General features: G+C 44.0%; 1 protein-coding gene and 1 long non-coding RNA gene across 2 annotated transcripts in view; one reads left to right on the forward strand and one right to left on the reverse strand.

Moving 5' to 3' along the window:
* Nucleotides 1-1,962: 1,962 nt before the first annotated feature.
* On the reverse strand, nt 1,963-6,104 carry LOC110305979. The gene is made up of 3 exons (XR_002379214.2): nt 5,926-6,104; nt 5,256-5,616; nt 1,963-2,236 (listed from the first exon to the last, which is right to left on the reverse strand). It is a non-coding gene; the product is annotated as an uncharacterized LOC110305979 (long non-coding RNA).
* Nucleotides 6,105-6,218: 114 nt separating this feature from the next.
* The window catches only part of Cdrt4 (CMT1A duplicated region transcript 4), a 34,371-nt gene continuing 28,053 nt past the window's right edge, over nt 6,219-12,536 (forward strand). Inside the window, exon 1 of the mRNA XM_021177816.1 lies at nt 6,219-6,403. Within this exon, the coding sequence (XP_021033475.1) occupies nt 6,316-6,403 (88 nt within the window). The 5' untranslated portion in view covers nt 6,219-6,315. The remainder of the gene's footprint in view (nt 6,404-12,536) is intronic.

Here is a 12,536-nt window from a genome sequence, read left to right on the forward strand (position 1 = left end):
AGAGAGAGAGAGAGAGAGAGAGAGAGAGAGAGAGAGAGAGAGAACAAAATGCCATATTTTATATTTGTATTTCTGAGTCTGGCTTATTGTGAGCCCCTGATCACTCCTTTTCCTACAGGTGACATAACTTCCACAGTGACCTGCTGATGACCCAGTTAACTATCATTGATGTCTTTGATTTATTCTCTTCCATCTTAGCTTTGGCATGTATTAGAACACAGTCCAATAAGTTTCTTGAAAAGCCTCATTGAAATAAAATCTTCATCCCATATAACTTTCCAGTTGAACACATACATTTCACTTTTTATGTTTCTACAGATTGTACAGCCATCATCACAAACAATTTTAGGATATTTGGGTCACCCCAACATGAACCCCACATCCTTTAACTATCATTTTCTAGCCTTCCTGCCTCCCCTAAGCCCTAGACTCATCTACACTGAACATTTCATATAAATGGGATCCGAGGCTTTTGGGGGTCGCTGGCTTTCACCTAGCCTAATGTTCATAAGATTTATCCACATGATACAGAGTAGGACACCACTCCTGCCTTTCCCACAATAATGTGCTGGCGAAGTGGGTAGATACTGGTGCCAGACTGCCTGCATTCAAATCCAGCTCTGCTTACATGCCCCCGTTGACTGAGCCGGAGCAAACTAGTTTGCCATCTTGGGTTCAGTCTTCTCACTAGAAAACGGAGATAAGAAATCTGTAGCTTATTTCCAGGGTGCCCATGAGGGGCAAATAAAAGCATGACTGTAAAACTCTTGGCCTGGTGCCCAACCTCTGACAGAGCGTCAATAAGGCTGGCCATGACTGACTTATTTAAAGAGCTGTGGGCCCAAAAGGCACGTGAGTGACTATGGTAATGTTGTAAGCTCATTGGAGGACTATGGTGGGAGGCCATGGAGACCAGCAAGAACCTCATTTCTGCACAACAGAGAGTTATTTATTTATTTATTTCGATTGCAACTAAAGCCCATGTCCACTATTGATTTTTGCGATACCATTGTCCTTTTTTCAAAACTTTTGAAATTCACTTTAGGCAGATTGAAACTTCTACCATTTCCTAGCGACTCAAACCAGTTTTCTTAGAATATTTATACCATTGCTTTAGGCTCTGTGCTACATGTGGGAAATGACTTTTGACCTAGAACATATAGGTTAATGCAGAATATATCAGTCAGGGAAGAAAAGGGTCAGGAGAGGGTTTCATATTTGCTGAACTTACTTCAGAGTGTGCACAGTTACCAGCTGTTTGCCGTCACTTTTTGGGGACTTCCTTCTTGAGGTTAGTTTTTTCACAATGGGGAGGCTGTACTGACTTATGGAACCGTTTCTGTGATGTGCAAAGCCTGCCTTCATCTCTGGTGGTCTTCCATTTCTTCCCCATTAGTTATAGTTGGGACCTGTTTGCACTCTAAGAGCCCTCGTGCACATTTTAAATGCACATTTTAAAGCACATTCCAACACTTAAATGTATACCTGTTATACTTCCTTCCACAAGCCAAATATTTTGGACTCCCTCCCCCCCCCCCCCCCCCCCCCCGCCAGTGACAAGAATGGGACATTGAACCTCTTGGGCTAGGTAAGGGTTTTTACCATGGAAACATATTCTCAGTCCTGAAAAATGTTCTTACTAAAAAATAATAAAAGAAAGCACACATATAATCTAAAAACAAAGCTCAAATTCATGTGGTTTTTATTTGTATTTTCATTTTGATTCCAGAGTTTTCTCAAAGAAATGCAAATATGGAGAAGCCAATACAATGAATCCATAGGCAGCTTAGCCTCCAGAGTTATCATGCTTTGTCAACTTCCTTCCTTTGAAATCTGCTTTATTTCTATGTAGTCTTTGGGGCTGTAGCCTGTTAAAGCCCATGGCATTTTTCTCTCCCACAGACAGCTTTACATTATTAGATTAAAGAGGCATAGAATCTCTGTTATGTAAGCATTTTATATTTTAATCACACCCCCCCTCCCCCGCCTTGATCAGCATGGATATTTCCAGAATCTTGACATTATCTCGCCATCTACAGCGTAGCTTAAGTCTCTGTGGTTAGTTTGATGTATTCATTCTCTTCATGTTGATAGTCTGTAAGAATTGGTGTCTCTTACTGATGCCTCTAACTCCAGCATAGGTTCCCAAAGTTGGTTTCTGTGCATCTTGATAGTTGATTCTGTTCCTGTCTTTAGTGCAGGAAATGTTTACACACTAACTGTAGACTGGAAGGCTCTGGGGATGAGGAGAGGGAAATCACTGTGCTGCTTCAGGGGATATTAGGCTCACTTGTGAAAGGCAGAAAATCTGGCTCTCATGGAAATATTCATCTGCCAATGGTCCAGCGTGAGACTGGCTTGGCCCTCGATGTATGGTACAAATGACACCAGCTTTGGCCATTGGGCTTACATTTCATAAGTGAGAAAGGAAAAGACAACACAAGGCACCCTTGCCCCTGCCTTTAGGAACCTTCCTGAGAGTCAATTCTCACTCACATTTCCATGCTAGATCTTAGTTGTAGGTGTAGGGAAGTGCTTCTGATGCTCTGATCAGAAATCTGTGTGTGAACCGTGAAGGTTCTGTTCCCCAGCTGGTTCTGAATCAATTAATAAAGATGCTAGCAACCAATGAGCTGGGTGGAATAGGCAGGACTTTCAGTTTCCCCCACAGGCAGGCTAACAGATGCAGGGAGGAGAAAAATTTCTCAGTAATTCAGAGGGAGGAGGAGTCACTGTCCATGTGAGCTCTAGGGTGGAGTGGTCATTGGCCACTTCCCTGACTAGGCCTGGGGTAGCAGGCAGGTTATTAGAAACATAATTAAGGGCTGGGGAGATGGCTCAGTGGTTAAGAGCAGCGACTGCTCTTCCAGAGGTCCCGAGTTCATGGTGGCTCACAATCATCTGTAATAAGGATCCGCTGCCCTCTTCTGATGTGTCTGAAGATAGCTACAGTATACTCATATACATAAAATAAAATGAATCTTTTAAAAACAGAAAGAAAGATAATTAAACTGGGAGCAGATTTAGGGGGGCTAAACAAGGAGAAGGTAACTGGGCAAGTAAAGGTCAGAATTCGAGGTGCTGGGCTGGGAGTGAGAAGAAGGCTGCGATAGCTGAGGAAGGCTTAGAAGAACCTGGCTATTGAGCTAAAGCATATTAAAATAAGTTAATTCATGTGTGTGTTTTATCCATGGATCTGAGGGAACCTGGGCGGGGCTGGTAGGATGGTCCACCCAGAGCTTAAAGCAGGGTAGCCAAAACTACACGCTACATTGTAGGGATAGTGCACTGTGTGTGAAGACACATCTCTGTCTTTCTTTGCCTGCCTAAGGCACCCTCTGATTGGATAAAATAAAAAGCTGATGGCCTATAGCAAAGGCAGGAAGTAGAAGGTGGGAATTCTGGAAAGAGATAGAAATTCTGGGAAAGAGTCAAGGGCACGAGACTCACCACCTGGACTCCAAGGAAGTCGGATGTATGAAACTGAGGAGAGGTAACCAGCCATGTGGCCGAACGTAGATAGTTATAAATGGGTTAAAATAGGTTACAAGCTAGTTGGGAACAAGCCTAACTTAAGGATTAAGCATTCGTTTATTAATAAATAACCCTCTGTGTTATTATTCAGGAGTTGGGGGTGGGGTGGGGCTTAGAAAAGCACCAACAGTTGCTCTTAGTTTAAAGCCAGCTGGCGAGGTCCATCTGGGTGTTGTCTTTATTCCAGGTAGCTCTTGAACTCAGCTATAACCAGTCTCCTGCTCTTGGATATTGGGTACTCAAGACTTAACAGTATTCCCAAGAAAAGGCTGTGAAACAGTTGTGGGATTTATGTAAAATAACCAAGTAACAACGGGGGAAATCTATAGAAAAAAATTGTATTTTTTTTTCACATCTTCCAAATTTTGTATGAAGTCTTGGAACAGCTGTGGACCTTCACGAGGGTGCTGGGAATTGAACCCTGGTCCTCTGCAAGAACAGCAATCACCCCCAACCACCAAGCCATCTCTCCAGCCCTCATGTAAAGCTTTGGAAATATGTCTAGGATCATTCTACTGTTTACATCATATGAGGGTTTGATTGTGTTAAGTTTAAAGGTGCTAAATAAAGCCTTTTGTGATCAATTTTAAAGTGTTTTTGAGTAGATAATGAATATACTCAATTCCTACTTAAGTAGGAATTGTTTGTTGGATAATGAGTAAGTGACCCATGGACAAATATTCAGAAGTAACAATACTTTATGAAGACAGCCTGACAGTATGAGAGCGGTTAGTCTCCTATGGTGCCCAACTTGCACATTTAACTGTATCACTAACTGTAGAAAAGAGCGGTGCTAGGCTGGCTGAACACTGCAGATTCTAAGTGCTTGGGAACAAGGAGGGTTTTGGATTTGGGATTTCTGACTTGGGAGTATTTGCATGCATCATGAGGTCTTGGGAATGAGTCTAAGCACAAAGTCTGACTGTCCATATACATTGTATGAGAACAGCCTAAAGATAATTTTGTATATCTGCATTTTGACTGCATTTTAACTTTTCACATGGAGTCATGTGTCAAGTTCTCTCCTTATAACATGTCTTCTCTCAAGAAGTTTCAAGTTTGGGAGCATTTCAAACTTCAGGGTAGGGATGGTCCACCTGTCTTAGTCACTCTTCTATTGCTGTGAAGAGACACCATTATAGGCAACTCTTATAAAAGAAAGGAGGCACCCAAAAGCCTCAGTAGAAGCATGTGGTGAGGCCACATACACAGCATCTGACTTGTGGGGAATTTGCTGCCCACAGAGGAAGGAAAAATGCATCTCCCTGCAGCTAGCAGCCAAAGGCCAGGCAAGCCCTGTGGGAGGCAAACAACTCAGGCTACAGATTTTCTTTTCTTGGTTTGGAGTCTGGCCAGGAGTGACATAGACATGAACCAGCTGAGTGTCATGGCCTCCTAAAGTACTTTGTGCACGAGCAGGCATCTTTCTAGCCTCTCCAGTGGTCTGTCTGTCCTAGGTCCTGTGCCATCTCAATGATCAGTAGCTATATAGATCTAGACCAGACACAAGCAACTGAGTGTCCTTTACTTTACAGGAGGCTTATGGATAGGGAGTTTGGAAGTTTGGGGGAATCCTAAGACAGTTACTTCCCCATCTGTTGTACTTCCAACCTGATCTGTGCTAGACACAGGGATGCCCACCAACTTCCCCAGCCTGGCTGGCTCAACACAAATCCCGCCCTACCCAACATCTGAGCCTCCCTGCACCTCTTCACACACACCTTCTCACAGGATCCATCAATGCGAAAAGGGAGGAGCCTGTTAGAAACACTGAGTGAAGACACAAGAGGCTGGAAAGAAGGAGCTTGGTGAATCTGAGGTGTAGCTGATTCAGGCAGAAGCTGATGAAAGAGAAGGCACCACCACCAAGTAGGGACTGGAATCTAGAGGGAGGCGAGAATCCCAGCAGCTAAACAGAATAATCATGAGAGCTCTGCATGGGCTTTGAGTTGGAGAAGCCAGCATTAGAAAATGGTGATGATTCTGAGGAAGGCCAGGTACTTGCTTTGCAGACAGATCACGTGCTTGTTTGAGTCTCAGAAGTGCAGCTTCAGATCCCTTCTGGACAAGTTGAGGGTAAGCCTGAGAGCAGAGGAAAAGAAACATGGTCCCATCGAGAAACATTTGACATAATTGTGACTAGGGTTAGAGGAGTAAAAGCAGAGCTGTCCAGTCTGTCTCCTAAGTGCTGTCCAACATCTTTGAAGATAAAAATTCTCTCTCCAATTTCTCCCAAAGTACCTTGTTAATGCAACCAATTCTTTGTTTCCACTCCAGGTCTTGGAGCCAGACTATCATGTAGGGTGTGGTTGGGGAGAGGACCTAGTCATATGCACCATTATTGGCTTTCTAGTTGATCTTGGCACAAAGGATTTGAACTCCTGGACTCACTTGTCTTCAGAACTGGTCAGGTCTGGTTCAAAGTAATTCTTGTTGGAAGTGAGATTCAAGCCGGTATCTTCTTCATCCTCTGAGTCCGAACACCCTGAATGAGGTCATTTATGCAGAGTGCCTGGTCTTGGCCTCTCTGTCTCGGTCAAGGATGGGTTGCCCTAACATTCATCTTTAATGACTATGTCTTCAGCCAGTGGGCTCCCTGAGGAGATGATTCAGGGCAGGGAAACCTGACAACTGCTGATGTCACAATGCCTCTACTCACTGTGACAGATACCTGGCTACTGAACCACCTCAGGGGAGCAGCAAGACCATGGCTGACTGCAACAGACAGAGGACAACAAGGGATCTGGGACCCAGAGTTCAGGGGGCTGCAGGATACCAAAAATGATCTCTAAGCCAGAAAGCAGCCTCTCTGGGCAAGAAAGTAGCCAAGAGGTCCAGAAAAAGACGTGGAACCCCAGGAATTATTCAGGTACCATTGATGGGGCCCCTCCTCCCAAGTCAGACACTTGTGTTGACAAAGAGGGAAGGCTAGTCAGGAAGTCAAAGGTACACACCCAAACACTATGGGTCATGCCCTTTTCAGGACAGTTCTTCCACTTGGTTAAAGGAGTTCAAGATCACAGTCCACATCACCTGTCACCTGAGACTATCCAACACACACTAATGTTTAAGGTCTACCCCTGGGTGTTTTGCCTGTATGTCCATGTGAGGATGTCAGATCCCCTGGAACTAGAGTTATAGACAGTTGTGAACTACCTTGGGATGCTGAGAATCGAACCCAGGTCCTCTGGAAGAACAGCTAGTGGCCTTAATCACTGAGCCATCTCTCCAGCCTGAGGCTTACAGTTTATAACGATGGCCAAATGAGAGCCAAGTGTGGTGGTACACACCTTTGATCCTGCAATTGGAGTCAGACACAGCCAATCTCTCAGTTTGAAGTCAGTTTGATCTGTATAGGGAAATCTAGGCCAGTCAGGGCATTACAACAGACCTTGTCACAAAAACAAATTGTCCAAGTGACTGTCCTATATAGTCAGGGTTAACAATGTCATGTAAATATAAGTACAAACCAAACCATATAAAAACATCTATGTATGTATGTATTCCATGGAGGCTGGAGGTAAGGGCTTTTATCATTTAAAAAATATATTTTCTAACTCATTTTAAAGTTTATTAATATACAAAGAAATGGGTTTATAATAGTGCTTTCATATACATACACATCTATATTTATATCTGTACATTTATATTTACATTGATATCTCATTATACTTTATTGTTCTTTGAAAGGGCATATACTAAGATATCCCACAGATGCATAACTAAGTCTTAACAAAATGGAGAACCTCCAAAATGTCCAACTAGGCCTAGCTCATGTCTTTATTACTAAGTATCTATAAGGTTAGACATGGTGCTATACATTTGTATGCCCGATACTCTGGAGGCAGAGACAGGAGGATTGCCATGAATTTGAGGCTTGCCTTGGCAACACAGTGAGTTCACCAACCAGAGCTATGTAGTGAGAGTTTGAGGCAAGCCTGAGCTACATAGAAGGGAATACTTTCTAATCCTCTATCCCCATCCCCAAAGATAATGAATCTATAGGAAAAAACAAAACAAAACAAAACAAAATCAAGAGCCAGCTACACACATGCAAGAGAGTTTCTTCAAAAGATTAATTAATACCCAGGTTGATTATTTAGGAATTATTTAGAGAAAGGATTAAAAAACACTAGATACTGTTTTCTAATAGTGAGAAACCTTATGATTGACAAGGCACCTTAATATGTAGATCGGGATAGGGAAAGATGAGGGAGAAAAGACTCCCATCCCTACACATAAGGAGACCTGCACTTGGGTTAGGTTAAGACAGAGTCTTGTACCCTACTTGAGGGCATGTTTATGGGGGTCCAGAACCTCAGGGTCCCCCCAAAACACGTCTCCAGGTCGACAGTTTCTGTTTGTGCGCACTTGAGCTGAGAGTGAGTGTGAGAAGACTGGGAAGTGTTGCTGGCCAAGAGCCTGGGAAGTCAGAGCTCTGGGTTCAAATTCAAATGCTGCAGCTTGTCTGGGAGATGCTTCCAACTGTGTTGGGGTAGACAGGCCCTGGGGTATCTCTTCTTTCTTCCTGCTTAGAGATATAAAGCTGGGGCATCATCCATGTGCCTGCCCTTTGGTGAGTGCTAAGCCTCCTGTCCTAGGACCTGTGATGGGCAGGAAGAGGCCTCTCTTCTGAAATACAGAATAATCTGCAGGTCCCATGACACCTTCCCCTCCCCACGTGCAGACCCGAGATCTTCATTTCCTTCTGTGCTGTGAGCATCTGGACTTGTGGTCGTAGTGAGTGGTCCTAAAATTCCCGCCTTATCCTCTCCTAACAAGTGGATTAGTGGGTGGTGTGTGTGTGTGTGTGTATTCCAGTGTGTGTCTGAATATGGGAGTTCTCTACCTGTCTCTGTGTGTATGTGTTTGGTGTGTGTTGGGGTCTGTCCATAGGTATTTCTGTATCTGTGTATATGTTGTGTGTTTCTAGGTGTGTGTTCATGATGGTTTGCTTGTGTGTGCCCATCTACACTTTTAAAATAGTTCTGGAGACCACATGTTAGACAAGTGCTCTCCCACTGAGCTGAAACCTTGTTACAGTCTCACTAAGTTGGGCAGAAATCCTTCAACTCATACTGTAGTTCTCTTAGCCTTGAATTTGCAATCCTGGCTCAGTCTCCAGACCTGCGCCTGGGATGAAAGGTTGGTTCCCTTCTGAATTTTCCCTCAATGGCCATGCTCTCTGTTTAACTAGTAGCGTGCTATCGACGGGGCCCTGAGGATGGACAGCCAGCATGGAATCTTGCTTGATGACTTTGGCAAAGTTAGCAGGTGGTATCACTCATCCACTAGTGGGTTTTGGACAGAGAATGGGGAAAAAATGGAAAGAAACCTTGGGATCAGGAGAACACTTTAGAGGAGATGTCTGAGTGGAAGGGAGGGTTAAGTGCAGAGGCATGGAAATGTTATTGAGAAAACCAGCGGGGAGAGGGCTGGGAGAAGATGAGGATCCTGGGTCAAGCATGCCGGGAAAGGACACAGAAAATGGATGCTGGTAGCTTCTCCTTTGCTGAGGGCCCTTCCTCAGCCATAATTGGATAATACTGTAAGCTATAGGGCTGCCATTCTGGATAACTCCCATAATCCCAATAGCCCAAGAAGGGACAGAAACTGCTTAGAAAAGCAGCCAGTAATTTAGTAGACTGATGGCACAGAACACGTATGAATGTTCGTTTCCTTCTGGGTAACAAGGGCCAAGCTTAGGTCAGGAGGCAGCCTCTACTTTTGAAAGGCTTAAGATCTACTTGGGACACAGAGAAATGACTCTCTTAAACCTGCAGGCTTGCTTGGCCTGAGACTTTCAGTCCCCATCCTCCCAAATCCTACCTCCACTTTATCCCTATCCCCACACTCCCTGAGCATGCCACTAGAAAAAAAAAACAAAACTGAGGACAGTGAGGACAATGCCTTGTCTTAAGGTCACACAGCTAGTAGACTGAGGACTTGAACCCAGGACCATTTGACACCAGCATTCCAGCAGGGAACATGTGATTTGCTTGACCTCTGACTCTGGCATGTTTAAGCTTTGAATATGGCTTGGCCTGTTCCTCTTCCGACTGTCTCACATGTACATTAGCCAATCAAGCCAGCCAGCTTTGCAACTCAGCTTCGACTTTCTGGCTACCGCCCCTCGGTTGACAGACACGCCAATCTTTCGAATGCTTCCCAGTTGTAGTTGTCCTCAGGCTGCTTGTATATCCCCCATGGCAGAACAGTTTAGGAAGGGAGGCAGGACACAGACGCAAGTGGAGAGGAGGCATTTCAAGTGGGATGGACCACATGGTCTCTGATGTTCTCCAGTTGCCTCCTCCACAGTGACCTCCCCTGTCACCATCCACTACAGCCCATCAGAAACCATGTGGCCCATTCCACCTTGAGAACTCAGAGGGCGGAGCCATTGTGGAATGTACTGGGAAGTCACTGAGCAGGGAGAAAAGCAGGGCCAGGTTCCAGCCAGTGCCTGGCTGAAGCCAGACAGCAGGAACGCAGGGCCGGCCAGGCCTATGCTTGCAAAATATTTGCCAACTTAGAATTGGTTTTCATTGTTGATTTATAAAATAAATGTTTGCTTTATCTTTGTAATTGTAAAATTTGGGAGAACATGGAAAAGAATGACTTTGTTTGAGGTTTAGAAATGTACTTTGGGCCTGGGGATCCTTCCATGACAGTAGCTCATGCATCTTTGGGTCAGTGCAGGTGCCTGTGGCCCATCTGAAATCTTTGTAGTCACACATGCCAAGGACCGTCCCTCGACCCGACTCTTTGTCAGTGGCCATGACTGATCTTCTCCCTACTCCATTACACGACCTCTGCCTGATGCTAATGAGGCTAGCCGACAACACTAACTCCCACCCCCAACCCTGTAACCCTGCTCTTAAGCTCTGCCATCCTACTCAACAGTGGCTATTCTATACAGTCTTCCATTTCTCTCCTGTTAGCAATTTTCGTTCTATTCTGTTCCACTCCCAGTCTTTTTCCCTTCTCTGCCACCCTTGTATGTTTAAAAGGAAAACATTTTAAATTAAATATATGGCCCAACAAGATGGCTCAGTAGGTCAAAACACTTGCTGCTAAGCATGAAGATTTGAGTTTGATCTCTGGGACCCAGGAGGCAGAAGGGAAGAATTTGCTCCCTACTGGGAGCCTCCCAACCTGGAGAGGGTAATGGCAGGGGTAGGGTGGGGTGGGGTGGGGTGGTGGGGGAGTGGGGGGTGGGGTGGGGGTGGCGGGGGTGGGGGGGGCACAGAGTGGGCTCTGGTGTGATTTTAAAGTCTGAGGGTCTCCGGATAGTCTAGCTCTCTAACTATACTGAATTGCTGATGATAACTTCTAAAAAAGTCCTAGAAACTTTTTTGCTCTTTCTGAGGGTAAAAGGCTGCAGGCTTAGGTGATTGACACCCAGAGCCTAACAACCGGGTCGGGTGGGGTGGGGGTGGGGATTAAGTAACGTGGCCTTTGTTCTATCTCAGCAGGAACTTCCTGGCTCTAACTTTCAGGCTGCTAGTGGGAAGTCACAGGAAGAAAAAAAGGAAACTTTGAAAAGTGATTATAGTGTTTATTACTAAGTTGTAAAAAGTTTCCTATTAAAGCTATCTAAGAAAAAGGGGAAAAGCAGAAAGATCCTAAGAGGAGCAAGGGAAAAATTCTACTCTAAGAGGGGAAAGGGAAAACATTTTTCTAAGTGGAAAGGGAAAAAAATATTCTCCTCTCATCTCTTTGTCCTCAGTACTTCTACATCTTTCAGAATACACGATCACATGTTTAAAAAGTTCATCACATGTTTAAAAAGTTTACACAAAAAATCAAATTATAAATTGAAATAGAAGTTTACAATATAGAATGTTCACATGAATATTCATTAGGAGTAATTATCTGGCTAAACATCCATCACCTGTCACAGCTCCACAGGTTCACTGAAAGTCAAAAACCATAACTAAATTATTAAGTTAACTAAGTGAAGTTTTGTATAGGTAAACCCAGTCAATAGTTTATCTTCTGTCCTAGCACCTATACTAAATCGTTAATTCTCTTTTTATGATCTTTGGTTGATGGTTTTACAGCCTTGGAATGCGCTCTGAGTAGGAGAAAATCTGGTGACTAAGAGCAATTAATGGTGACACATCAGAGACTGACAAAGTTCTCACTGCAGTTTTGACTATCAGAAAAGGACCTAATAGCAGTCCCATTATAAAAGAGCTTAATAATCACTGTTATAATTTGAGGAATTCTTTAAGGATCATCATTAAGACTTAAGAAGTCATCTATTTGTCTATATAGCATCACTATAAGACAGCACATCTTCATAGATCTGCTGAGATCTGCTCAAAAGGGTGAGCTAATACCTAGTGATGGTTATATATGTTTAATAATAACAGGAAAAGCATATTAATAGCAGGAATCTTTGCTAAAGTGAATTCTCTTCGGGCCTTGCCAATTAGAGCACATCTGTCACGGATTAATCCGAAGGAGACCATCTCAGGAAGATCGCCTGCTAGTTACTAGCTTGTCCTATTATGGCTCCTGACAGCTCCCAAAGTTCAATGAGCTCCTCATGGCTTACATTCTGTTCCTGAGTTGGGGTTAATCTGTCTCTTAAAAGTCTAGAAAAATGAAACAGAAATGGAAACTAAGACAGGCATTTAACATATTGCCTTCATATTGATATCTGAGTGATGTAACAGCATTTACCTTCAGAGCTGGTGTCTTCCGGGCTGTCTATTCAGTGACCTTTGTTTTGCTGTTCTGTTCTGTCACTGTCTTGTTATGACAGCCTCATAGCAGACTTTGAAAGCCAGGCACAAGTTCACTCACCCTGTGCCCCGCCCCCTCACCTTTTCTACTCTCAGCTTTTGCCACCACCATAAACAGTCTAAGACAGTTTGCCAATTTCTCCATAAAGAACAACAATCCAAGTATGATTTTGGTTGGTATTGCACAGAATCTTTGGGCCACATGCAGGCAAATTGACCTTGTTTTGTTGTTGGGTTATGTGTTTACAA

Source organism: Mus caroli, chromosome 11, assembly GCF_900094665.2.
Source record: "Mus caroli chromosome 11, CAROLI_EIJ_v1.1, whole genome shotgun sequence".
Taxonomy (NCBI): domain Eukaryota; kingdom Metazoa; phylum Chordata; class Mammalia; order Rodentia; family Muridae; genus Mus; species Mus caroli.